Below are 26,638 nucleotides of genomic sequence, written 5' to 3'. Positions count from 1 at the left end.
TACACTTTCTCCTAAACCATGTCCCTGAATTCTAACAAGCCACTTGTGGGGCATCTTATCAAACAACTTCAGAAAAGCTATTACACACCCACAATGCATTCTTTTTAGCTAGTCAACTGATAAATTCTTCAAAAGAACACTTTTAAATGCATTGCCTTTAACAAAGCAGTGCCAGTTGCCCTTGATTAACTTTTCACAGAGGAAGATACAAAACTTCCTAGGAATACTAAAAAACTAAGGGACTAGCGAGAATGAGGAACTGAAAGAAATTAGTATTAGTGAAAAAAAGTACTGGAGAAATTAATGGGACTGAAGTTGATAAATCCCCTTCACCTGATGATCTACATCCCAGTGTTGAAAGATGAGGTTCTAGAGATAGTGGATGTGTTGGTGGTCAACTTCCAAAATTCTATAGGTTCTGAATGGTTTCTGCAGGTTGGAAGGTAGCAAATGTAACCCCACTATTTAAGAAAGGAGGGAGAGAGAAAACAGGGAACTACAAAACCTGTTAGCCTGACATCAGTAGTTGGGAAAATGCGAGAGTTTATTATAAAGGATATAATCAAATAATGGTAGAACTGGGCAGAGTCAACGTGGATTTATGAAAGGGAAATCATGTTTGACAAAACTGATTAGAGTGATTGAGGAGACTGGGTTTACATTCTCTAGGGTTTAGAAGAATGAGAGGTGATCTCATTGAAGCATACAAAATTCTTATAGGACTCAACAGGAAGGATGCAGAAAATAAAAACAAAGTGCTGGAAAAACTCAGCAGGTCTGGCAGCATCTGTGGAGAGGGAAACAGAGCTAACATTTTGAATCCAATATGACTCTTGTTTCTCTCTCCACAGATGCTGCCAGACCTGCTGAGATTTTCCAGCGCTTTCTGTTTATATTTCAGATTTCCGGCATCTGCAGTATTTTGTTTTTATTTTAGATGCAGAAAAAATCTTTTCCCTTGATGGGGGCTCCAGAACCAGGAGAGACACTAGAAAACGAGGTAGGCCATTTAGGACTGAGATGAGGAGGAATTTCTTCAGAGGGTAGTGAATCTTTGGAATTCTCTACTCCAGAGGGCTGTGGGGGCTGTCATTGAGCATATTCAAGACAGAGATTGATAGATTACTAGGTTAAAGATATCAAGGGATATGGGGATAGTGCAGGAAATGGCGTTGAGGTAAAAATCAGCAATAATCTAGCTGAATGGCAGAGCAGGCTTGAGGGACCGAATGGCCTATTCCTGCCCCTATTTCTTATGTTTACATGTTTTTCCTCCTTACTTCCGACTGTAAAAGTTGCATTTCATGCTCACGCTTTCATTAGCGCAGTATATTACGTAGTAGCATTTTCCAGTTCCGGTGAAAAGATCTTAGGTCTGAAATGTAACACTGTTTTTGCTGACCCTCAGTTTTTCCAGCATTTTGTTTATACTTCAAATGGACTTTTTTCTCAACTTTTCTAACTAATTGTCACTGTACTCTACATTATAAAAATACACTACATCATGGATCAACTCTTTCTCAGAAACAGAATTTTTATCTGCGGCTATTAAAAGAAGCATACCAAGCATTATACTTTACTTCTGGAGGAATAGAATTAAAAAGTAGGGAAGTTATGCTGAACCTGCATCGTAACTTGGTTAGGCTAAACATAATAATAGTGTGCAGTTCAGGTGCAGGACATGGAGGTATTGGAGATGGTACAAAGATGATTTTCAGGATGATATCAGAAATGGGTGGGTATACATATCGGGAAAGGATTGGCAGATTGAGTCTCTTTTCTCTTGAAAAATGAAGGCTGAGGGGTGACTTAATGGAGGTCTTTAAAACTACGAAAGGTTTTGATAGAATGGATATGGAGAGAATATCTCCTCTTCTGGGGAAGAGCATAACTAGAGGTCACTAAAATAAGATAGTCAATAAGAAATCTAATACGGAATTCAGAAGAAATTTCCTCACCCAAAGAGCATTAAGAATACAGAACTTGCTACCACGGGGAGTAGTTGAAGCAAGTCATATAGATGCATTTAAAGGGAAGCTAGACATGATCTCATTGCATGGCGGAGCAGACTCAATCGGCCGAATGGCCTACTTCTGCTCCTACATCTTATGGTCTTATAGACAAGCATTTGAGGGAGAAGAGAATAGATGGTTACAATGGTAGATTAATGAGAGAAAAAGCGGGAGGAGACTCAAGTGGAGCATAAAAGCATGAACACCAACATGGACTGGTTGGGCTGAATGGCCCATTTCTGTGCCTTATATACTATATAATCCTATGTAACTAACTTTAGTGACCTATATTTGTAGTGGTCAAATCACGATTTCTGGAAAAAATTGCGTGGAGTTATTCATTCTTTTCCACTTGAATTTTCCTGGTTCTCAGAAATGTTAAAATTGCATAATAGTTGCTGGGGAGGCGATGGTGTAGTGGCATTGTCACTGGACTGGACTAGTAATCCAGAGACCCAGGGTAATGCTCTGGGGACCCGGGTTCAAATCCCACCATGGCAGATGGTGGAATTTGAATTAAAAGTCTAATGATGACCATGAAACCATAGTCGATTGTTGTAAAAACCCATCTGGTTCACTAATATCCTTTAAGGAAGGAAATCTGCTGTCCTTACCTGGTCTGGCCTACAGCAATGAAGGTTGACTCTTAAATGCCCTCTGAAAATGGCCTAGCGAGCCACGCAGTCGTATCAAACCACTACAAAGTCTCAAAAAAGGAATGAAACCACCTGGCATCAACGGCCAACTCACCCTGTTGACCCTTAGTCCTCCTTACTAACATCTGTGGGCTAGTGCCAAAATTGGGAGAGCTGTCTGACAGACTAGTCAAGCAACAGCCTGACAGTCATCTTCATGGAACCATATCTTACAGAAAATGTCCCAGACACCACCATCACCACTCCTGGGTATGTCCTGTCTCACTGGCAGGAGAGGCCCAGCAGAGATGGCAGCGCAATGGTATGCAGGCGGGAGGTAGTTGCCCTGGGAGTCCTCAAACATCGACTCCGGACCCCATGAGGTCTCATGGCATCAGATCAAACATGGGCAAGGAAACCTCCTGCTGATTACCACGTACTGCCTCAACCGATGAATCAGTGCTCCTCCATGTTGAACACCTTTTGGAGGAGGCACAGAGGGTGGCAAGGGCGCAGAACGTACTCTGGGTGGGAGACTTCAATGTCCATCACCAAGATTGGCTCAGTAGCACCACTACTGACCAAGCTGGCGAAGTCCTAAAGGATATAGCTGCTAGACTGGGTCTGCGGATTGTGGTGAGGGAACCAACAAGACAGATAAACATACCTCACCAACCTGCCTGCATCTGTCCATGATAGTATTGGTAGGAGTGACCACTGCACAATTGTGGAGATGAAGTGCCACCTTCACATTGATAATACCCTCCATCGTGTTGTGTGGCACTACCATCGTGCTAAATGGGATAGATTTTGAACAGATCTAGCAACTCAAGATTGGGCATCCAGGAGACGATGTGGGCCATCAGCAGCAACAGAATTGTACTTGAACACAATCTGTAACCTCGTGGCCCAACATATACCCCACTCTACCCATTACCATCAAGCCAGGGGATCAAACCTGGTTCGATGAAGAGTGTAGAAGGGCATGCCAGGAGCAGCACCAGGCATACCTAAACATGAAGTGTCAAGCTGGTGAAGCTACAACACAGGACTATCTGCATGCCAAACAGCATAAGCAACAAGTGATAGACAGGAGAGGGAGTTCCACAGCCAATGGATCAGACCTAAGTTCTGCAGTCCTGCCACATCCAGTCGCAAATAGTGGTGGGCAATTAAACAATACATTGGAGGAGGCGGCTCCACAAATATCCCCATCCTCAATGATGGGGGCAGCCAGCACATCAGCGCAAAAGATAAGGCTGAAGCATTTGCCACAATCTTCGGCCAGAAGTGCCAAGTGGATGATCCATCTCGGCCTCCACAGGAGGTCCCAGCATCACAGATGCCAATCTTCAGCCAATTCAATTCACTCCATGTGATATCAAGAAATGGCAAGAAAGCACTGGATACTGCAAAGGCTATGGGCCCTGACAATATTCCGGCAATAGTACTGAAGACTTGTGCTCCAGAACTTGCCCTGCCCCTACCCAAGCTGTTCCAGTAAAGCTACAACACCGGTATCTAAATGCAATATGGAAAATTGCCCAGGTATGTCCCATACACAAAAAGCAGCACAAGTCCAACCCAGCCAATTACCACACCCAGTCCATTCTCAATCATCAGTGAAGTAACGGTAGGGATTATCAACAGTGCTATCAAGCAGCACTCGCTTAGCAATAAATTACTCACTGATGCCCAGTTTGGGTTCCATCAGGGCCACTAGCTCCTCACCTCATTACAGTCTTGGTTCAAACATGGACAAAAGAGCTGAACTCCCGAGGCGAGGTGAGAATGACTGCCCTTGACATCGAAGCTGCATTTGACCGAGTATGGCATCAAGGAGCCATAACAAAACTGGAATCAATGGGAATCAGGGGGGAAACTCTCCACTGGTTGGAGTCATACCTAGCACAAAGGAAGATGGTTGTGGTTGTTGGAGGTCAGATATTTCAGCTCCAGGACATCACTGCAGGAGTTCCTCAGAGTAGTGTCCAAGACCCAACCATCTTCAGCTGCTTCATCAATGACCTTCCTTCCATCATAAGGTCAGAAGTGGGGATGTTCACTGATGATTGTACAACGTCCAGCACCATTTGCGACTTCTCAGATACTGAAGCAGCCCATGTCCAAATGAGGCAAGACCTGGATAATACCCAGGCTTGGGCTGACAAGTGGCAAGTAACATTAGTGCCACACAAGTGTCAGACAACGACCATCTCCAACAAGAGAGAATCTAACATTGCCCCTTGACGTTCAATGGCATGACCATCAACATCCTTGGGGTTACCATTGATCAGAAACTGAACTGGACTAGCCATATAAATACTGTGGCTACAAGAGCAGTCAGAGACTAGGAATCCTGCGACATGAGTAACTCACCTCCTGACTCCCCAAAGCCTGTCCACCATCTACAAGGCACAAGTCAGGAGTGTGATGGAATTCCACCCTCCCCACTTGCCTTGATGAGTGCAGTTCCCACACTCAAGAAGCCTGACACCATCCTGGACAAAGAAGCCCGCTTGATTGGCACCACATCCACAAACATTCACACCCCCCACCACTGATGCACAGTAGCAGCAGTGTGTACCATCTACAAGATGCACTGCAGGAATTCAACAAGGCTCCTTGGACACACCTTCCAAACCCACGACCACCACCATCTAGAAGGACAAGGGCAGCAGATAGATGGGAACACCACCACCTGGAAGTTCCCCTCCAAGTCACTCACTATCCTGACTTGGAAAAATATTGTCATTCTTTCACTGTTGCTGGGTCAAAATCCTGGAACTCCCTAACAGCACTGTGGGTGTACCTACACCACAAGGACTGCAGCGGTTCAAGACAGCAGCTCACCACCATCTTCTCAAGGGCAACTAGGGATGGGCAATAAATGCTGGCCCAGCTGGCGAAGCCCACATCCCGTGAATGAATTTTTAAAAAAACTTATAACCTTCATCAAATTTTTCTCCAGCTATTTTTCCAAATCTCAACTTGCTGATACACTAAGCCCCCACTGTTCCCATAACATTTATTTAAACACAGTAACCATCCCATGTGTACAGCAGTTAAATTTAAAATCCTTTCACCACTATCTTGCTGTAGAATCAGTGACCTTGTTAAATATATTGTTTATTTTGTCAGTGCGATTTAGGAAGTGAATGTTTCTGTTTTTTTATCTGAGTCTTCTCTTCACCAATTTAAATATATTTCTTAGCTCCTGTATCCTCTTCTCATAGCTGGAATTAGCCACCTGAGTTATTATTTAATCAGCTATTATGTGTTGTTTACAGTCTCACTTGATTTGGTAACACTTGCAAGCTTGGAGTTTCTTTTACTTCCAGTCCTAAGACATTGATCTTCCCCACTTAACAGATACATGATGCAAGAGAATCAAATTTAAAACTAAAGCCTGTTTTGAACAGAATTTGTATTTTGTGTAGCAAGAGTAAATTTCCTGATTCAGGATTAAACTAATCACAGAAGGAAAACACTTTGTATTGCTTTGTGATTCCAGCGAGTAAGAAACAAATCAAAATTCTTCCACATTTACAGAACAAAAATAATATAAGGATGGGCAAATTTTCTCAGAGCCAGTAGAAATGGTAATAGCAGATTCCTGGGAATGAGGAGGCAATCCATCAAGCTAGGTGAATGATGAAATTAAGCACAACAGTTGTGAGATTGGGTAGAGAATGGAAAATCTGAAAAAAAGAGTGCATGCGTAAAAATGAACTAATATTTGTATTAAAATCTTGTATAACACAGAAAGCCATACAGCATCAGTGCAGCACTGATGTACCTAGTAGAACTTATATTCAAACTCACCCCTTCCTTCTTGTTCTGCCAGAGAAGTTTACGTTTCTTCTCTTGCTCTGCAAACTTCATTGGGTTGACGGCAGTTGGGTTGTAGTAACTAGGCACAGCTATACCAGTTTCAGCCAGTGCCTTGGCTTGGAGTGCTGCCATTTGTGCAGCCATTGCAATCTGAGGTGTAACTTGAGTACCAGATGCCAGAAGAGCAGCAACATTGAGAACTGATCCACTACTGACTGTTAAGAACATAAGAAATATATATATATTTGTTCAGACAAACTCAACTCTGAATAGCTCAAATACCTGCATATATCAAGTAGAATTAACTGAATATGGTTAAGAGGGGAAATCAGAGTGACTGCTCCTGATATCAAGGCAGCATTTGACAACTGTGTGTCACCGATCTGAGTAAAACTAAAGCCAATGTAACTGAGGAGTTAAACTCTCCATTGGCTGGAGTCACACCTGATCTAAGAGATAATGAAGGTTGCTGGAAACTGATCTTCTTAAGTCCCAGACTATTGCTGAAAGGGTTTCTCAGAATAGACTAGGTGACCACTTTGCGGAACACCTTCGCTCAGTCCGCAAGCATGACCCAGGCCTTCCTGTTGCTTGCTATTTCAACATACCATCTTACTCTCAGGCCCACATGTCCATCCTTGGCCTGCTGCAATGTTCCAGTGAAGCCCAATGCAAACTGGAGGAACAGCACCTCATCTTTCAATTAGGCACATTACAGCCTTCTGGACTTTTGAGTTCAACAACTTCAGACCACGAACTCTCCTCCATCTTTACCCCTTCTTTAATCCAATTTGTTATTATTTTTATTTATTTATTTATTCATTCATTCATTTTAAAAACCCTTTTCCCCAAACCTCCCCCGACCCCCCACCACACAGGGCCATCTGTCACTTGCTTCTATTCTGTGCTTTCACAGAGCGCCAATCCTTGTTCTGCTATTACTACATTCTGCTATCTTATCGTTATGCCACTATCAGCACATTCTTTAGTCTATTACACTACCATTAACACTCCCTTTGTCTTGTGTTCATGACAACTTTGTCAATCTCTCATGAGTTCCCACCTATCCCAGACCTTCTATTTTGCTCCACCCCCTCTTAAACGGTATAAAATCCATCACATTTCTACTTTTCTTTAACTCTGAAGGAGTTTTACGGACTTGAAACGTTAGCTCTGTTTCTATCTCCACAGATGCTGCCAGACCTGAGTTTTTCCAGCATTTTGTTTTTATTTTTCTCAGAAGTGTCCTGTACCACAACATCTTCAGCTGCTTCATCACTGATCCTCCCCCATCACAAGATTAGAAGTGATGTTTGCTGATGATTTCAGAAATGTTCAGCTCCATTCATAATTTGTCACATAATGAAGCAATCCATCACAACCTAGACCATATCCAGGCTTGGACTGATAACATTCACACTAGACGAATGGCAATTATCATCTCGAGCCAGAGATAGCCTGACCATCTCCCCTGAGTCAGTGGCATTGTCACCAACGGATTCTCCATCATCAACATCTAAAGCATGAGATCACTACTTCTTAGTAACTGAACTTATCCAACCATACAAATGTCTTGTTAAATAGAGCCCACCAGAGACTGGGTCATCTCCTAACTCCTCTAAGTCTCTCTACCAGCTACAAGGAACATATCAGGTGTGTGATGGATTACTTTCCCACTTGCTTGAATTGGTGAAGCTGCAACAACACTCAATGCTTGACACCATCCAGGATAGATCAGTCAGTCAATTTGACTGGTACCTCATCCAATAATCTAATCATCCACTTCATCATGCTGCAGCTGCAGCGTACATTATCTACAGGATACACTGCAGCACCATGCCACAGTTTCCTTGACAACACCAAACAAACCGGTCACCTCTGTTAAGTACAAGGGTGGCAAGTACATGGGAACACTAACACCTCCAAATCACACACCATCCTGACATGGACATGTATTTCTGTTCCTTCAGTGCTTGAGTCAAAATCCTGGAATTCCTATACAGTAGTTTGGGAACACTTTCACCAGATGGATACCGTGACCATCAACTTGGCATTGGCAGCAAGTGCTGACCATGCCATCAATACCCACATCCTGAGAATGAATTTAAAAAGGGAGCTAAGGGATTTAGATGCTCATGTGCACAGACAACGAAAAGCTAGTGAACAGGCACAAAAAGACTAATGGAATGTTGGCCTTTAATTCAAAGAAGTTGGAATGCAAAAGTAAAGCAGTGATGCTTCAGTTGCACAGAACCTTGTACTGACCCCATGTGGATTACTGAATTCAGTTTTAGGCACCAAATTGCAGGAAAGATATACTGACCTTAGAAGAGGGTAAAGGGCAGATACAATGACTTATACTGGGATTTAAAGGGTTGACTTACAAGGAAGGTAGGTTGCATTAATTGGTTTGTATTTTAAATTTAGAAAGTTGAGGAATGATCTAAATGAAGTCTCTAAAATTATAAAGGGGTTTGCCAAGGTAGACGTAGAAACTATTTCCTCTAATGGATGAACCTAGGGGATGGTGGCATAATCTTGAAATTCGAACTAGGTAGCATCAGCATCAGCCAAGAGCTGAAGATGGAACTGGTAGTGAGGAGCATTGGTGCACAGTGACAAGTATTCCTGACCCACTGTTTAAAAACTTGACTTAAAGAAAATGCTAAGACAAAAAACAAAATAACACCAATGCATCTGGCTGTGAGTTTTGCACTCAAATAACAGCTCCCTTACAAGTTAAAACTAAAAGATTAATTGCATATAAGAAGCTCAGGCAACTGGAGTATTTTGAAATTAAATGCAAACGTGATTGCAAAATGATATATTTTGCTAACAGATATTAAGTTTCCTACCTGTTGGCTGGTTGACACTTACAAGTGATCCATTTGTTGTATCTGTTGAAAATAAATAGTGCTTATTTTTCAATAGTATTCATCAACTTTGTTTTTTCAAAATCTAATTTTAAATATTACTGCAGTTTCTGTTTTGCATGCACATTTTGGTTATATGTAACAATTATCAAGGAACACTATGAGGTGATATTCTAGTATTTATTGCTCCAAGGTTAACATGTTACTTCTCTTGTCTCACATGACCAGAGGACTGCAAATTATCTCTAAATTAGTGACAATGTTTATATTTTACTACTTTCAGACTCCAATTTTAAATTGTTTTGTAAAGAATGGGAACTGGGAAGTGCAAAATGCAAATATTAATGATGAAATAAATTATAATTAACAATCAAAACCAAGGATGAATGTTTCCTACTACATTACTTATAGACTCATCTATTTATTATATTTCATGAAGTATCACAGTATTAGGTAACACAAAATCTCATGCTTAAATTCCATGTTCAAATACTTCTTTCATGACCGATGGTTGGGAATTAATTGGCAGTAGTATAAAAGCCATGGCTACAATTTTTAAACATGATACAACTATATGTAGCAAAAATTCTACAGGAATAATTGTGCAATTATATCGATATTATTTTCTTCTTTTAATTATATTGCACAAAGAAAAGCAAAGAACAATCCACACTGGCACACTGTGCCCCCCAATTCCAAAGCTGATTTACAACTCCAATGACATCAAAGTGCCATGATATGGATTGCTGCAGAAAAGCCCTGTTTGTCATTTATTTTCCTGGAAGCCAGAGATACACCCCAGTGATGGGATTTCATTCCTGCCATGAAGCCTACAACTACAGGGGAGTTTGCTTTCAAATTTCAAGTGTACTATGAAGCCAATCTGCCAAAGTAACTGCTTTAGGTGCCAATTGTTGCAGTGAAGTGGAAACTGATTTTCTGCAAATTTTAAATTGCAGTGCACAAACATCCTCGCTTCCCCATCTCAAACACAAGAGACTGATAACTCAACCAATATTCCATAAATATCACTTAGATATGAAAGCTTTATATTTATTTCCATGTAATTTTTCATTTCTACTTGAATTAGTCTGTGGACCTTAAAATTAGCATATATACATTTGGTAATTAATTGCATGAATTAAGAATTACCTGCAACATCTGGTTGTTCCACTTTCTGTTTCTCCAGTAGCTCTTTTTCTTTTTGCTCTTGAAGCTTCTTTGCTCTTTCAAGCCTGGGATTCAAAGAATTAGAAATTACCAATTATTATTTTGACTGCTAACACGTCTACATTTTTGTCTTGGCATCGGAACAATTCTCTTCCATAGTTATCATTGCATGCTTCAGATAAGGCTTAGCACTATTTTTATTTAACTTGGCGAGTGAGTTATATTTTTAGTTAAATATTTCCAGACCATGCAGGGATGGTTGGGGATTGACAATCCTTGCCTGCAAAAGATTTGTTTTGCTAGGCAACTGAGCCAGGAAAGTCAAATACTTCATGAATGTCCAGTTGCATGCATCAACTTCGCAACATGGATACTGGCCCAAGATTAATCTGATTCAATTCACAGCAAGATATATGGGCCGTCAGTGTTATTTGGCCAGACATAGAAATTAGAAGTGTGTAGTAGTTATTTGTTTTTCTAGGGTGTACTTCCATAGAGTTGGGGTTCATTGTTGCCCCATGAGGTACACTCTCGGATTAATGTGTGTATATGGGCATGTTTCAATTCTAAGGAGCAGGAGTTTGCCTGTGAAAGCTGACCTTTACAATATGCACAAGAAAAGCAGCTACAGTGCCTCTAAGCTGCAGTCAATGTACTTTGTGAAACAGAATTCATATTTCATAATCAACACTAATCTAAATTTAACTTCTTACCGGTACACTTCTGAATAGAGGTGCCAAAACAGATAATACTTTTCAGTAAAGCTGCAGCTATTAAATGGAAAACTGATCATATTAAATTCTTACAAATTAACTAATGAATAGAAAATACTGAATAAGTTGGCTGGCTTCAAGGCTTGAGCAGCCGTCTCAGCTAAGTCAGATCACAAGCTGCACAGACGCTGACAGATAACTTAGTGCAAATAATTCTACAATGAAATCGCTATATACGAAAACACTGATGCAATGCGAACTCAATAGAACAGGTAATTTTAAAATAAGTTCAGCATCACTGCAGCCAGTATGCACTTATTTGTAAAGTGAACTTTTGAACAAACAGCCTACATTGATACAATACAATAGATTCAGACAGTTAATCTGAATCATTTTGTCTTAGTGATGCTTTACATGTTCAGGCCAATTCAAAAAACTCACTTTGATAAAGAATCATATTGAGCAGCACCTTGTAGGTTAAAAGCAGCCACTTCAAATTTGGACACCAGGAAATGGCAGCTCAATCATAAAGACGACTTAATACTTGCATGCTGTTGCTAACTGAGAAGTTCTGCTTTGGAATTATCAGTAGCACAGACATATTAAAACCAAATGAAAATAATTTTCTGGGCTGTAAGGGATTCACCTGTCAATCACTACTGTATGGAATGTACAAATGTTGCTAACTGAAGAGTTCCCTCTCTGGCCAATGCTACAAATTTGCAGACAAATAGGCAGAGGGAAAAAAATCTTTTGATACAGCAATAAATTTTTCATGTCGGGACCAAAAGCACAAGAAAATGTATTGAAATTACAGGGTTGCATGGAACCAAACAAAAACTCATAACCAAAGTTACCTAATTAAAAATGAGAAGAAACAGAAGTTACCTCCGAGCTAATGCTTCCTGAGCATCCATGGCAGCATTGCGACCCCTGAATGCTGGGGGAGTCCGACTACGACTTCTGCTTCTACTGAACTTGCGTTTTCTTTTTTCTCTACAATATAAATCTTCATTTATGATTTAATTCATTCAAAAGAGCACTATATCAAAAATGAAAACTCATCATCCTCATTTGATTCTCTTTGGAAGCCACTAAGATCTAAAACAGTAAAAATTGAGCAAATTTCATAACCAGTACCAATCTTTATAGTTTGCTTGTGTTCTGTCATTTCTGGATTTCTGTTGAGACTTTCAAAAAATATCATATAGTGAATACATTAAATAGATATAGAATTTAACTTGAGGAAATGATTAAGCCCAAGTATCAAAAGTATGTGAAAGGGATGAATTTGTATCTATTGAGTAGTTCCTGCAATTAGTTTTCCAAATTATTCACGTGCTCAAATTTTATAAATAATATTCGTATTGCATGTTATAGCTATAGGTTGTTTTTTCTTTCTAATATAATTAGTAAGTTGCCAATTTCCGACTCCAGTGTTCCCAGAGAATTTCAATTTACATTCAGAATGTCCCCCTTTGTTTCTTTATGCTTTTCTTTATAAGAAATTGCATTTGCTAATAGAGGGAGCTGAGTGTGACACTTGAAATCTGTTGAATCAAACATGGAGAATCTTTGGTATCAAAAAGCTCTGGAATGTGGAGTGATCTGTGGACATAGAAAGGGTGTCCAGCAGAAGAGGTAAAGGATTTCTGGGTTTGGCAGTGGTGGGAAATGAAAGATCCCTGTCAGGGAAGTGGCTCAAGAGATCACAACCCAAAGTGCTACTGGATCCTTTTGATCATTCAGACTCTTCAGTAACCTCCCTTAACTGGTTTCCCATCCCCTGCTCGTTTTTGTTTCTATGTTCCTGCCTTAAAACATTTACACATATATTTGGTGTTTTTTAAATGATTGGGATGAAAAGTTACAGGCTGGGAATGCAGTAGAAACACAAAAGTATATTTAATACACTGATTTTGCTGACCCATATGGTCTTATAAGAAATACATTTCCATTAAGAAACAAAAATGACTAAAAGCAAGTTCATTCATTACAAGTTATAGAAGTACAATACAGGAGGCAGCATTTGGGCCATTGTTCCTGCACTGGTCCTTTGAAGGAGCTAACCAATTAGTCTTTCTCTGCTGCTCATTCCCCATGGCCTACAAATTTTTCCCCTTCAAGTATTTATCCAATTCCTGTTTGAAAATTATTGAATTTGCTTCAAGGAGCTGGGGCAGGTGTTTGAACTTCAGAGAATGCATTCTAGAACAACTTGGTGCGTAAGGTTTTCTCTCCTCACATTGCCTCTTGTTGCCAATTACCTCAAATCTGTGTCCTCTGGTTGATGACCCTTCAACCACTGATAACTATTTTTCTTTACTCTATCAAAATCTCTCTCTGCTCCAAGACAAACAGCCCAAGTTTCTTTGGTCCTTCCACATAATTGAACTCTCTCAGCACATATCATCCTAGTAAATGCCCCTCTGCACTTTTTGGAAGGCCTTGGCATCCTTTTTTGGTCACAATACATTAGCTGGGGCCTAGCCAGAGTGTTATAAAGTCTTAGCAGAACGCTTGACTTTTGCACTCTATGGTTTTAAGTATAAAGCCAACTATCCTGTACGCCTTTTTAAACTGCTTTCTCAACCTCCCTGCCACCTCAAAAACTGATAAACAGTTTCTCTTTACACGATCAAAAATCCTACTACTTGGAAGAGAAACCCAGTTTCTCTAGTCTTTCCACATAATGAAGCCTTTCATCTCTTGCACCATTCAAATAAATCTCTTCTACACCCTCTCTCAGGCCTTTACATCCTTTCTAAAGTGCACCTCCCATTCCTGCACCCCCTTCAAAACTGTAACATTTAGTTTTCTTTGGTCTCTTCCCATTTTTTCTACCAAACTGAATCAGTTCCACACCTTCTCTACAGTAAGTTTCTTCTGCCACGTGTTTGCCCATTTCAGCATTCAGTCTATGCTTCCGCTGGAATTTGTTACTATCCTCCTTACTGCATTTCCCAGCTCTGTATTATCAGCAAATAAATGCACCAAAAACAGTGGTCCCAATATCAGTCTCTAGAGAAAACCAGTTCACTCTTTCCTCCGTTTGAAAAACAACCACTCACCACTACTCTCTGCTGTCTATACCATTGCTACTTACAAACCCATGCAGTCACTGCCCAACGTCAATCTTCTCTGGTGCTGCGTAGAGACAGATGAGATCAAGTGGCCTTTTCATAGGCTGTTTCTATTATAAATGTGGACATAGGAATTTATAATGGAATAGGCGGTCAGGTAATATAAACAGATTATGATATTTAATCTATATGTTTAATATATTTTCTGTTCTTAAAAGAGTTAGCTAATCTCAGTTGGCGAAACGATAGGGTGGTAAAATTTCCCACAGTGCTCTGGATTAGGGAAGCGAAACACCCATACTTCTCATTCCTGACCGATAAGTGTGCACATTCATACAAAGTGAAGATAGGATGAGGCTTAGCTGTAAGTCAACACTTACTGAAAAGCTCATTCGTGGATAAACATGTGCATCAAGTACTCGAGTTAAAATGATGATGATGATTAACTCCCTTATTGAAGTACAGTTTTTGACCAGAAAAGGCAGGAGAAAACGGAATACGAAAAAAAAAATTATTTTAAATAGGTTAGATATTTTGTGTTTTTATATGACTGGGAAGAAAAACAGGGCAATGAACTTACTTGCTTCGGCTTCTACTTCTGTGTATCCTGTGTCTCGATCGCGATCTTGAACGAGATTTTATGCGTCGTTTTTTTTCTCTGCTCCTTGACCGCCTGCCTCGGCTCCTTGAGCGCCTGCCCCGGCTCTTTGAGCGCCTGCCCCGGCTCTTCGAGCGCCTGCCCCGGCTCCTCGAGCGCCTGCCCCGGCTCCTCGAGCGCCTGCCCCGGCTCCTCGAGCGCCTGCCCCGGCTCCTCGAGCGCCTGCCCCGGCTCCTCGAGCGCCTGCCCAGGCTCCGGGACCGCTTGTCCCGGCTCCTCGAATGCCTGTCCCAGCTCCTCGAGCGTTTGTCTCTGCTTTTTGACCGCTTGTCTCGGCTCCGAGACCTCTTTTCTTTGCTCCGTGAACGTGACTTCTTCTTTTCACGACTCCGGTGCCGCCTAGAGTACACCATTAGAAACAATATATACTCAGGTTTACATAGAAGAAAAACCAGTCATATGCCTGAGAACTATCTTAACTGAATGCTCCTGGAGAAACCAGGCAACTGGGGCATTCAACTGAAATAGCCATCCATTTTTAAATTTAAAGCTTTGAGAAGCGGCTGGCTCCGCATCAGGCAGACGCATTACTTTTCAATATCATATCCTAGAAATGGGGCAAAGATATTGTCCAAATGCTAAAAATATTCACATTAATGATATTAATACTTGCCTTTCTCTGGACCTGGATCTTGAATAACTTTGAGCTTTTGAAGGTTTCTTTTCTTTTCGCTTTGGCCTGTCTTCTCCATTTTCTGTTGAACTTAATCGTTCCCTCCCTTTGTCATGCTCCTTGTCACTTTGCTGATCAGAAGATTTTTGTTTTTTGGTGGTACTTTTCTCTTTTAAGTCCCGTCTTTGTTCCTGTTTTAAGAAGAAGTTGGTTCTTTCAGGAAAATAGTGCAACAAAAAGAGTTAGTATGGGTACTATAATACAAAGATTTAATAGTGGGTTGTAAAAGCAACGATTCTTTGAATGTCTTAGGAGAAGTGAAGCAACATGCTATCAACATTCAATGCTTTTTACAACACACCAAACCCAAGATATTGAAATCAAAAACTAGTGTGTTACACCGATACATGTTCAAGGGGCTGAATGGCCTACTCCTTGTTCCAATGATACCAATAATTAGCCACATAATTATCCTGTATTCATGAGATTTATCACTGCAAATATCATCTGACAACACTGAAAAACTCTCCAGCTATACGTGAACTAAAATTAACTCATTCAAATCAAAGATTACTTGTCTCTCACGTTCCTGAAAGTTCCAAATGTCAGCTTCTTTACATGTAGTTTTACACTTAATAAGCACAATGCAGTCAAACAATAAAGTTAGGTTGTCACATCAGTTATCTACTAGTCCTATGCAGTTTCACAGGCTTAAATTTCAATCACTAGGCACTGTTCAGATCCTTTCACTTCTCAAAGGAGTCAGCTGCAGCAGATAATCCAAGCAGCAAAAGATCCATTTCAATGCAAATTGGTTACATTTTAAGATCTGACCCAAACTCAGTGCTGTACTTACCTTAAAAACTGTACCTGTCTCTATAAATGTCCCTTCCCCTGTGTCCAGTTCCTCTCACTTTACAAATTGGGAAACTCTGTAACTGCATCAACTATTTCCAACCAAAGTAGTTTTAATTCTGCGAGGCTACTGTAAATGGGTGTTCAGGTCAAACACTGTAATGTTGCCAAAATAAAGCCAAGCTTTCAGAGCAAGATTACAAAAGACTGTCTAGGATGTACCAGATGATAAAATTACCATGGACATAGCCTATAAGATAAGTGATCCCATCATGATCATGTTTCAATTTTTCCAATTCTAATTACAAAATATCAATCCTACACACAATATTCCCCACATTTAGAAAGAACTACTAAATATGGGACAGTTCACAGGAAGTGCACTTACCATCAATGCTATACCTTCATAGTGACCATGTCAACTAAGCTATTTTTTCAATGAAACAAATTTAAACAACTAAGATTTTAGATGCTTAAATCCCACCAGCAATTTGGAAAATGATTTAAAAGGGTGTTGCATATCCTAGTTTCATGCAACTATAAGTGTTTAAAATAATGCTGGTGATTAATTTAAGCAAACTACTAATGTCTTAGAAAATATTTCAGAATTCTAAATCATTTTGTGGTAGCCAATAATCACTGATATTAATTTACTCTTGATGTAAGTTTAGACTTTCCAAAAAAAATTCCGCCTGTAATCAGCAAGTCCAAACCTGTTGCAGCAAGTTTTTAAAAATGTTAACCTCATTTAAATTAAGATATTTAACAAGAAAGCGCTGACACTAATATTTTGTATCAATTTTGATATGGCCATCAATTTTTTATTCAAATATAAACATTTTTAATTTCTAGCCATACATGCACAACACCACATGCACACTGCAAAATTACCCGACCTTCAACCAATCTCAAAGTGGTCATTCCTTATATAAGCTCCAAAAATTAATGGTGGCTAGCTAGTCCACTACACAATTACAACCAAGCTCAATACACACACACCTACCTATTGGTGGGGAGGACTGAGTGTCACTAGATATCCATGACTTAGTGATACATCTTTACTGTGCATTTAACCTCCACTGGAACATGCAAATGTACTTCTGAACATTTCATTTTATCCAGATCTCAACAACTTTACTGACTACAAATTTGTTATTCGTAAAGACCTGAAATAAGATTATAACACGTCTCCGAACTGAACTTGGTGCCCACAATGATGTCTAGAAAATATGTTTTGGCATTTAAATCAAGAATGTCGGTAACAATATCAATTAGCAACAGTGAAACAAAGTTAGTTCTGGGCTAAAGCCCAGCAAAATACATATAAGCAATAATTAGGGTATAATTTACAAAGCAACGTTATTACAGATTGGTCAGTTCTTAGAATTAAATAAAATCAAATTGAAATATTTGGACATTACCTTATTCAATGTAGTTTGCGAGGAAGCAAACTCCTCCCCCCCAAACCAAATTGAATCGAAAATTGACTACCACAAACAAAGCAGATTTGCTGGGTGATTCTTTCAAGTTACAAAGCAAATACGAGTGCGAATGGCTGATATTTACCTTTTCAGGAGGTAGGCTTATATTTTTTGCTATTTGACTCTGCAGCGTCTTCCGCTCGCTGTGTCTCTTCGTGCATAAGCACGCTGAGTACGATTCATTATAGAAATGTTATCATGTGATCTATGTATACAAAGTAAACTTTCCAAACACAGAAAAATGCCAAAAATCTGCATTGATATCCTCCTAAATTGTAACGACTAAATATTAAAATAATATTTGGTCAATTTTAACCTATTTACTATATTGTTCGAATTAGAACTGGGAAGAAAAATATTTAAAGCCACATGCTTAGGTAGGATATGGTACTTTGTCATGACAGCTAAACGATTTTACTTTTGTATACCAATTTTTGGTACTTACCATCCCGACTGTCAGTAATCAATAAATAAATTGTCAGCAGCATTATATTTAGTTCTTAAATTACTGATATGCTACAGAAAGTGTTAATTACCTCTTTGCTTCTGCTGCGACTTTGTCTGGGTTTCCGGCTTTCACTTTCTGGAAAATGAAAAACTGCTACATGAACACCTGACAAACAAACTCAGTTGCAAAGAAAATAGTGAGTTCATTATAAAAGATAATTTTAGAATTACAGTTTCTTTATCCAGTAGTGCATATTAAAAAAGGTCAAAAAAATCAAAATCCAGAGGAACTGGTCACAAATTCATTCATTTTCATCAATTCAATGCAAACCAACAGGTAATGGAAGTTTGTGATAGAAAATGTTTTTGCAATTATTTAACTTTGCAGCTGCGAGAAGAGATTCACTAGATTCTCAGTATAGAAACATTTTATATCAAAAGCAGCTCCAATGCAGGTTAGGTGCTGATCTCATGAATGAGTACCATTCTGGTACCTGGGCGTGAAATTTGAACGCGACATGAACCACCACTATTTACTTATCCATTGTCCAACACTTTGGGCTAGTAAATAAATTATAATGCACAATTAAAATATTATTGCAAAGGCAATAATACACATACGAACTAGGAGTAGGCCATTCGGCCCCTCAAGCCTACGTGGCCATTCAATAAGATCATGGCTGATTTGATTGTGACTCCCAACTTTACATTCTGCCTACCCCCGTAACCTGTGACTACCTTGTTAGTCAAGAATCTATTTACCTCTGCCTTAAAAATATTCAATGACCCTGCTTCCACTGCATGTATCTATATCCGAAGCAAAGTATGGTATTATTAAATACGCATCACTCATATGTTTATATGCATTATGCATAATGTAAAGGGTGTGCTACTCTTATTAAAGAATCTATTTTGACCTTTTTGGAACATCATTATTTTCAGGATTCTTACTTTCATATATACTGAGAAGAACTACAAATGCAAAAAAAAATGTTTAGCATAAACTGCTGCTATTCATTTACTGTATAAGTTAAAGCGTTCTTTTAAAATTTATACCAGGCACGTGTTTTATGGTTAGTGACCTGACAGAAAAGTTTCTACGTGCTATCAAACTAAAGATAGTAGCAGCTTGAAGTTGTGGTGCATTAGAAGTCCAATGTGCTCCACCATGTATTAGAATTCACAATCTCCTGATCTCCGGTAGCTTGTCAGGGTAGGGAAAAAGGGAATTGCGCATGTGTCTGTGTTGTGAGGAGGTTAAGTCAATCCATGCTGCTTTTGTGCAACTCTGATGCCATGTTACATATTGGTATTCCTAGAAATCCAGGAAGAAAGCCCTATCAAGTACATGGCCACCTAAATAAGGAAGAAAGAATATTCTGTTAAAAGAAAACAGTATACTCTCAAATTGTAACAATTATTTTCCTATTTACAACTTGAGAGTGTAATGCCAACATATCAAAGGTTTACAACCCTATATACCAATAAGAACATTGTACACACCAGACTTCCGTTTCTTCTCCCTAGATCTTGACCTTGACCTAGACCGTTTCTTTTCCCTAGATCTTGTTCTTGACCTAGACCGTTTCTTTTCCCTAGATCGTGATCTTGACCTAGACCGTTTCTTTTCCCTAGATTGTGATCTTGACCTAGACCGTTTCTTCTCCCTAGATCGCGATCTTGACCAAGACTGTTTCTTCTCCCTAGATCGTGACCTTGTACCCGACCGTTTCTTCTCCCTAGATTTTGATCTTGTCCTGGACCGTTCCTTCTCCCTAGATCTTGATCTTGACCTAGACTGCGATCTTGAAGAATGATGCTTGTAGCTTTTGGGAGATTTAGACGATGCTGATCTTTCACTTTCCTTTTCCGTGTCAGAAGTAGATTTTTTCAAAACTAAGTCATCCTGTTCAGTGTCATTTGCCTGTTGATAGATTTTAGAAGTTGCATTTAGAGTGATATTAATTTTAAATTAACAAACTTTGTTCTTGCCCTCAGTTGCATCTGCTCCTAAAGCTGGTGTTCATTTTGCTGGGGTATTGTTTCACCATAAACACCCTAATTCTTAGTCCAATTGGCTTCTATTCAAACAAAGGCCTTGACAGAGCAAGTAAGCTATCTTACCAACACAAGGGTCATATGGACTTGAAACGTTAACTGTTTCTCTCTCCACAGATGTTGTTAGCCCTGCTGACTTTTTCCAGCATTTTCTGTTTTTGTTTCAGATTTCCAGCATCCACAGTATTTTGCTTTTAAACTATCTTACCATGTTTGTTGGGGGAGGGGGAACGAAAGGGCAGAAGTTTGAGTTGACAACTTGGCAAAACCTAATCATAACCCCTAGTCCATCATGGCCTCTAGTTCTCACCTGGTGTGCATGCATATGAGAAGTTGTTACTGGGTAACAACCAGGCGCAGGAAACCTGGCTGATATCCTTGCTGCAATACAGGGGCCTAATGCCATGTTACAACAGTGACTGCACCTCAAAAATACTTAATTGGCTGTAAAATATTTTGGGATAGAATCTAAATGCAAGCTTTTCTTTCTGATTTTCAATGTTCAAATTTTTTTTTTTGGGTGGGATCGGTTAAAAAAAATCCTCATTTCTCAACTGTAAGCTCTTGAAGTCTCCTTGGTCTTCATGGATCTAGAGATGCACATGTAACCCATTAGATTTTAACAGCAACTTATATGCACCTTAAGTGTGATGAAATGTCCCAAGGTGATTCACAGTAACATTATAAAACAAAATATGAGCTGCAGAAGGGCATATTGGGTCAGATTACCAAAGATTTGGTCAAAGCTGTATTTTAATGAGTGCTTTAAAGGAGGAAGCAAGGTAGAGAGGCGGAGGAGTGTAAGGAGGGGATTCCAGCGCGTAGGGCCCAGGCAACTGAAGGCATGGCCATCAATCATGGAGTGATTAAAATTAGAGGTGCTCAAGAGAACAGAATTAGATGAGTGCAGATGTCTCGGAGAATTGTGGGATTGGAGGAGATTACAGAGAGAGGGAGGGCCAAGGCCATGGATGGATTTGAAAACAAGGATGAGAATTTTAAAATTAAGAGATTGGCTCTGGGTCAAAAAATGTAGGTCAGCAAGCACAGTGGTGATCCTCAATCACAAGGGAAAGCGTGGTAGAAAAATTTAGAAATCCAAAATTAAACAAAGCTCCAGGGTCTGCCTAAGAAAGCTGGTCACTTGGTTGTGGAGATTGCAAATCTGCCCACTGATGTTTCAATGTCCACTGAAATCTCAAAAAATTAGAAAATAGCAAGTGTGAGCTCCATCTTTAAAAGGCAACAAGAGGTGAACCCTCAAAATTACAGACCTATCATTTCAATTGTGAGGAAACTGTTTGATCGAGGACAAGGTCGGTTTGAAGAGAATCTGGGTTCAGAAGCAGTAGTTCAGTTCTGACAAATGGACTGAATTTGAAGATCTGGCAGATAAAAAAAGTGAGGCAGTGGAAATTATTTGATTTCAGGAAGTCATTACCCCATATAACAGATTGATACACATGGGATAGGTGGTGAAGTATTAAACTGGATTGATGCATGGCCGAAAGGCAGATAGCACATGTGTCAGTGAAACGGCAAGGATTAATGATCTGGCAACTGTTAACTTAGAAATTTTATAAATGACTGAGGATGGAATATTCTCCAAATCAGCTGTTTACAAATGACACCAAGTCAGATGCAGTGACCAATGAAGCTAATCAATGCACAATAATTCAAAGAAATAATTACAAGCTGGGGCAGAGAAGTGGCAAATGAAAAATTTGATAAAAATATGTGTGAAATTAAGATCAGAAAGCGAAAATGTGAATTACAAATTAAATGGCAAGATACTTAAGTTAACAGAAAAGACATCTCAATATTTTGGTGGTCAAAAAAGGTATTCCTGAAATTATAGGGTTACGTGCAAAGATTATTTATTCTAATTTCAATCTCTAGAGAAGACGAAGGAAAGGGCACATCTATAGGAAGTCTTTTTAAGATATTCAAAATTATGAAAAATTGGAATAGAGGAAGGTTCATCAGCTGGGCATAGGATTGAAGGACTAGGTGACATAGCTCAGAAGGAATGAACTGAACTTTCGTACACAAAGTCCCAGGTTAGACAATCTGTATAAACTTCCCTATCAATTCAGGAATTAGCCATCCCCCAACACTCATCATTCACAACCTTAGGATATATCAAAGCACTTTAGACAGTAAAGTACATTTGAAGTGTAGTCACAGTTATAATGTAGGGAAAGGCAGCAGTGGCAAATCTGTGCACAAGATCCTGCCAAAATTAATCAGTTAAGTGACCAATCAAATTATTTTAGTCATCTTGGTTGCAGGATAAACATTGACCAGAACATTGGAAGAAAATATTGAGCTCTTGGTTGCATAGTGTTATGGATCTCGGATGCCCACCTGAGAGCAGATAGGGCCTCAGTATAACGCTTCATCTGACAGCAGGCACATCTGACAGTGCATGACTAATTCCCTCATGACTCCACTAGAGTACCAGAGAAACAACGTGTTCAGTTCTGGAGTGTGGCTTGAATCCACAACCTAACAGAGGCAAGTGTGCTGCCACTGATCCAAGGCCAACACCAAAAATGCCACCAACATCACACCGTGCGCACTCTCCCCCCTCCAACCAAGAAATTTAAGCAACTTTAAGTATAAGGATGATTAAAGGTGGTGAAACCCACTCTTTGGCAGATTTAATAGAAAAGAACTGGATGAATGTCCATTAAACAGTACATGATGCTATTTGTTCTAGGCTTGCAGAAAATAAACTAATGAGAGAGGTGAATGAGCAAGCTAGATATGCAAAGTTGGATAAATTAGACAGCATGATAAACATGGACAAATGATGCAAGTCACAGACAAATTAAGTGAGTGGATAGATGACAATGATAAGAAAGCAGAAATAGTATACAGACAAAAAGACCAGTGAGGGGTAGCATACCTTACGCTAAGTTTCTTAAGACTGAAGGATCAGATATCCAGGGGTGCAGATACATTTATCTCAAAGTGATAACTTTGTAGTTTCTTTTAGAATCCCCTTAATGTCCAAGCTGTTGTTTACATTTGATAATGACGTTTGTGGTTATTTTAAGGCACTGTGTATCGTACCCAATCCACTTGGAGTTAAGAAATCGCCAATGTCAATGAATTATAAAAATCAAGGAGGTAAAAACTGTCCCTTAAAAATCAACTTTTGAGTTGACATTGGGCTAAATTTCACTTTCTGTCCACATGACTTGCCTACCAGCAATTTAAAGCAAAAAAAAGCCAAAGCCTTCAAGTGTTTTTCGAATATGTGATTGTTGCTAGATGTGAAGACAACCATAGCATTGAAAAGTGGGGTCTTCAATTTCTTCCAAAGCTCCAAATAACATTATATATAAAACAAGAATACATTCAATAATAATAAAAAAATTGTACAAGTTAGAATTTGTAACAGCTCACCTTCCATCATTCTCTTCAGAACATTTTAAGTTATGCCCAACATACCCAATTTCCCTCTCTCTGTCCCGTGGTCGGAAGAGCCGCAAAACCACCTTCCCAAAGGTGAACCCCCAGGACTGTTGAACAAAAAATTGACAGACTGCACCTCTAAATAATTTGCATAACTTTAATAACAAGCTATATCTATAATTAAAAATCTTTGGTGCGCAAATGTCCATTTGTCACTTTTAAAATCGAATGCCTTTTTAAACCTCTCATGATGTAATGACTTTCATTCAGTAGAAGTATTGCAGCAACACATTTGGCAGAATTAGTGGCAGGTTTACATTGGCAGTTTCCATTATAAATGTGGATGCAGAAACTTATGGGATAAATATTAAAATAATAAAATGTACACCTTTAAAAGCTGATGTTATAATTTTAATACAAAAATGGCCTCAAATATTGCTAAAAAGAGACATGTTGCCGAAGCTTTTCATCTTGCACTCCTCAGGACAAATGCAAGAATGACAAATTTCAAACAACCTCAACTTATACTACAGGAGAAAAGGGCGCTGACATGTTAGCAAGTTGACTCTGACCAGCTGAGGTGTTGTCATGGAGAAAGCAATGGGGAACTATAAGTTCCGAAACTCCCAGGTAATTCAAAAAAGGCACGAGGCGAGGCCTGCACATATTCCTTTTGTTTGCAGAGATAAGGAAAAATGGGAGAATGCTTGACTGAAGCATAAACATCGAATGGACTGATTAGGCCGAATGGCCTGTTTCAGTGCCATATATCCTGTGTAAAAAAACTTTGCAATCTTCCAGTCATTCAGGTGTAAATGTGGAAAGATAATACGAGCTATTTGCCACAAAACTTGTATCATAACAAACTACATTAAATAACCCACTAACGTGGTTCTGGAAAAGATAAATGTATCTGCACCCCTGGATATCTATCTCTAGTTCCAACTTCCCAGGGCTCAAAGCCTGCTATTCAATACAATGTGAGAATGTATTAATAATAATTCCTATACAGCACCATCTCACATTGAAGTATCATAACTTTCTTGAATTGGGCCTTGAGAGTAACCGACCCTCCCCAGTCTGTACCCTTCTTGGGTTTTATGGCTCCAATAATATGATGTTGTCCTGATGATGAACCATCTCCCTTTCCAGCATCTCAGCCAGCTTTCTGCAGCTCACTGGCCTTTGAAAAGAACACTGGCATTGGACCCCTCCCCTCTCAATGTGGGGCTACAGTCATATCTGGATAACAGGTTGGATTTGTTCAAGTTTTTATAAAGCATTTTTTTGATGCAGATAAACAATTTGTGTAGAGATCTGACCTGTTAGAGAATAAGTAATCCATTAATGAGGTTTCTAAATCAACTATCAATCTATATTGATTTAGGTTTGAAAAAAAAGCATTTCACGATGTTTATACCAAACTTCATGATTTTGGGAGTTTGCCTCAATTTTTGAGGGATTGTGGGATTGGCATACCTGTAAACTGGAAACATGTTCAGTAAAGAGGTAGTTATTGGAAAATTTAACATAATACCACCAGAAAATTGCTCATCTCAGATATAAAATCAATTACACTAAAATTAAAACTATACTGGCTGTGGATTTAATCTAAGTTGTTCTGATTTCACCTACACGAGACTTAAGTTTGTAAATCGAATACAAACTCAATAACCTAACTTCCTACATCATAGTGTTCTAGATGCTTCTCCACCTAACTCATCACAATATACTCAGCCGAGGGGATCCAAGCGCTGCTTTAGGCCCCAGAAGCTTCCGGCTCCAACAAACCGAATTATTCTTTTTGATGTCAAATAAGTCAATCAACAATATGTATTCATGTACGATATACATAACACGTTGAGAGACGATAGCGAGGACGACGGCCGCGTACCTCAAAACATAATTCGCAGAACAAACAGATCTACAATGTGGCCAATCACAAAGCTGCTCAGAACGTAGCAGCCACTAGCTTAACCCCCAAAAATCGGATTTTCTAACATCTATGAGAAATGAGCAACTGCTACTGCAACGTAATTTGGGAAATGCTTCACGCTGATGTTTTTATTTAAAGAGACGAATGTTCCAGAAAACAACATTTCCAAAATGGCGCCTGCCGCCATTTTCTATTGAAAAGCTTCGCTACCGCACCATCAACTGCGGACTTCGGGAAAATCCAGATTTAATCTAACAGAAGTTTTTTTTTAAAAGCGTTATTTATTTGGCAATACTAACCGCCATCTTCCCAAACGTTTTCGTCAGAGAAATAGCCGTCTGCCGCCACCGATGCGGTCAGCAGCCACCGCCTCCCAGCCGACAAAGTGCTCAGTGACGAACGGGCTCCCCGCGCTGGTGCATTGTGCGCACGCACTTACCCGCCTCCACTGGCTTGTCATCCCCAGTCACTCATTTGGATTCAAAAAAAAAATCACCTCTTGTGTGAGGTATGGATTTTCAGCCTGTTTGACAATAAATCTCACCCTCAAGGATTTTGGCAACTCTTCTGCAGCTGCACTCAACATACACAAGAACAATGTCAGACCTAAAACGTTAGCCCTGCTTCTCTGTAGATGCTAAAAACAAAAAGCTACTGCGGATGCTGGAAATCCAAAACAAAAACAGAATTACCTGGAAAAACTCAGCAGGTCTGGCAGCATCGGTGGAGAAGAAATCAGTCAACGTTTCGAGTCTTCATGACCCTTCGGCAGAACTGAAGCATAGTTAGGAGAAAGATGAAATATAAGCTGGTTTAAGGTGGGGGGCGGGCGGGGGGGGGGGGGGAG

The 26,638-nt window shown here is 39.6% G+C and overlaps 1 protein-coding gene across 1 annotated transcript in view; it reads right to left on the bottom strand.

The window, feature by feature from the left end:
* Positions 1–26,220, bottom strand: part of rsrc2 (arginine/serine-rich coiled-coil 2) — a 33,289-nt gene extending 7,069 nt beyond the window's left edge. Inside the window, exons 1-9 of the mRNA XM_078554128.1 lie at positions 26,091–26,220; positions 19,878–20,298; positions 18,464–18,510; positions 15,592–15,782; positions 14,901–15,317; positions 12,126–12,233; positions 10,507–10,589; positions 9,337–9,378; positions 6,473–6,696 (exon numbers count right to left, since the gene is read on the bottom strand). Coding sequence (XP_078410254.1) covers positions 6,473–6,696; positions 9,337–9,378; positions 10,507–10,589; positions 12,126–12,233; positions 14,901–15,317; positions 15,592–15,782; positions 18,464–18,510; positions 19,878–20,298; positions 26,091–26,096 — 1,539 coding nt within the window. The 5' untranslated portion in view covers positions 26,097–26,220. The remainder of the gene's footprint in view (positions 1–6,472; positions 6,697–9,336; positions 9,379–10,506; positions 10,590–12,125; positions 12,234–14,900; positions 15,318–15,591; positions 15,783–18,463; positions 18,511–19,877; positions 20,299–26,090) is intronic.
* Between the last annotated feature and the right edge of the window lie 418 nt (positions 26,221–26,638).

Source organism: Cetorhinus maximus, chromosome 12 (genome assembly GCF_964194155.1).
Source record: "Cetorhinus maximus chromosome 12, sCetMax3.hap1.1, whole genome shotgun sequence".
In the NCBI taxonomy this organism is placed as follows: Eukaryota; Metazoa; Chordata; class Chondrichthyes; order Lamniformes; family Cetorhinidae; genus Cetorhinus; species Cetorhinus maximus.
This window is presented reverse-complemented; position numbering and strand designations above follow the sequence as displayed.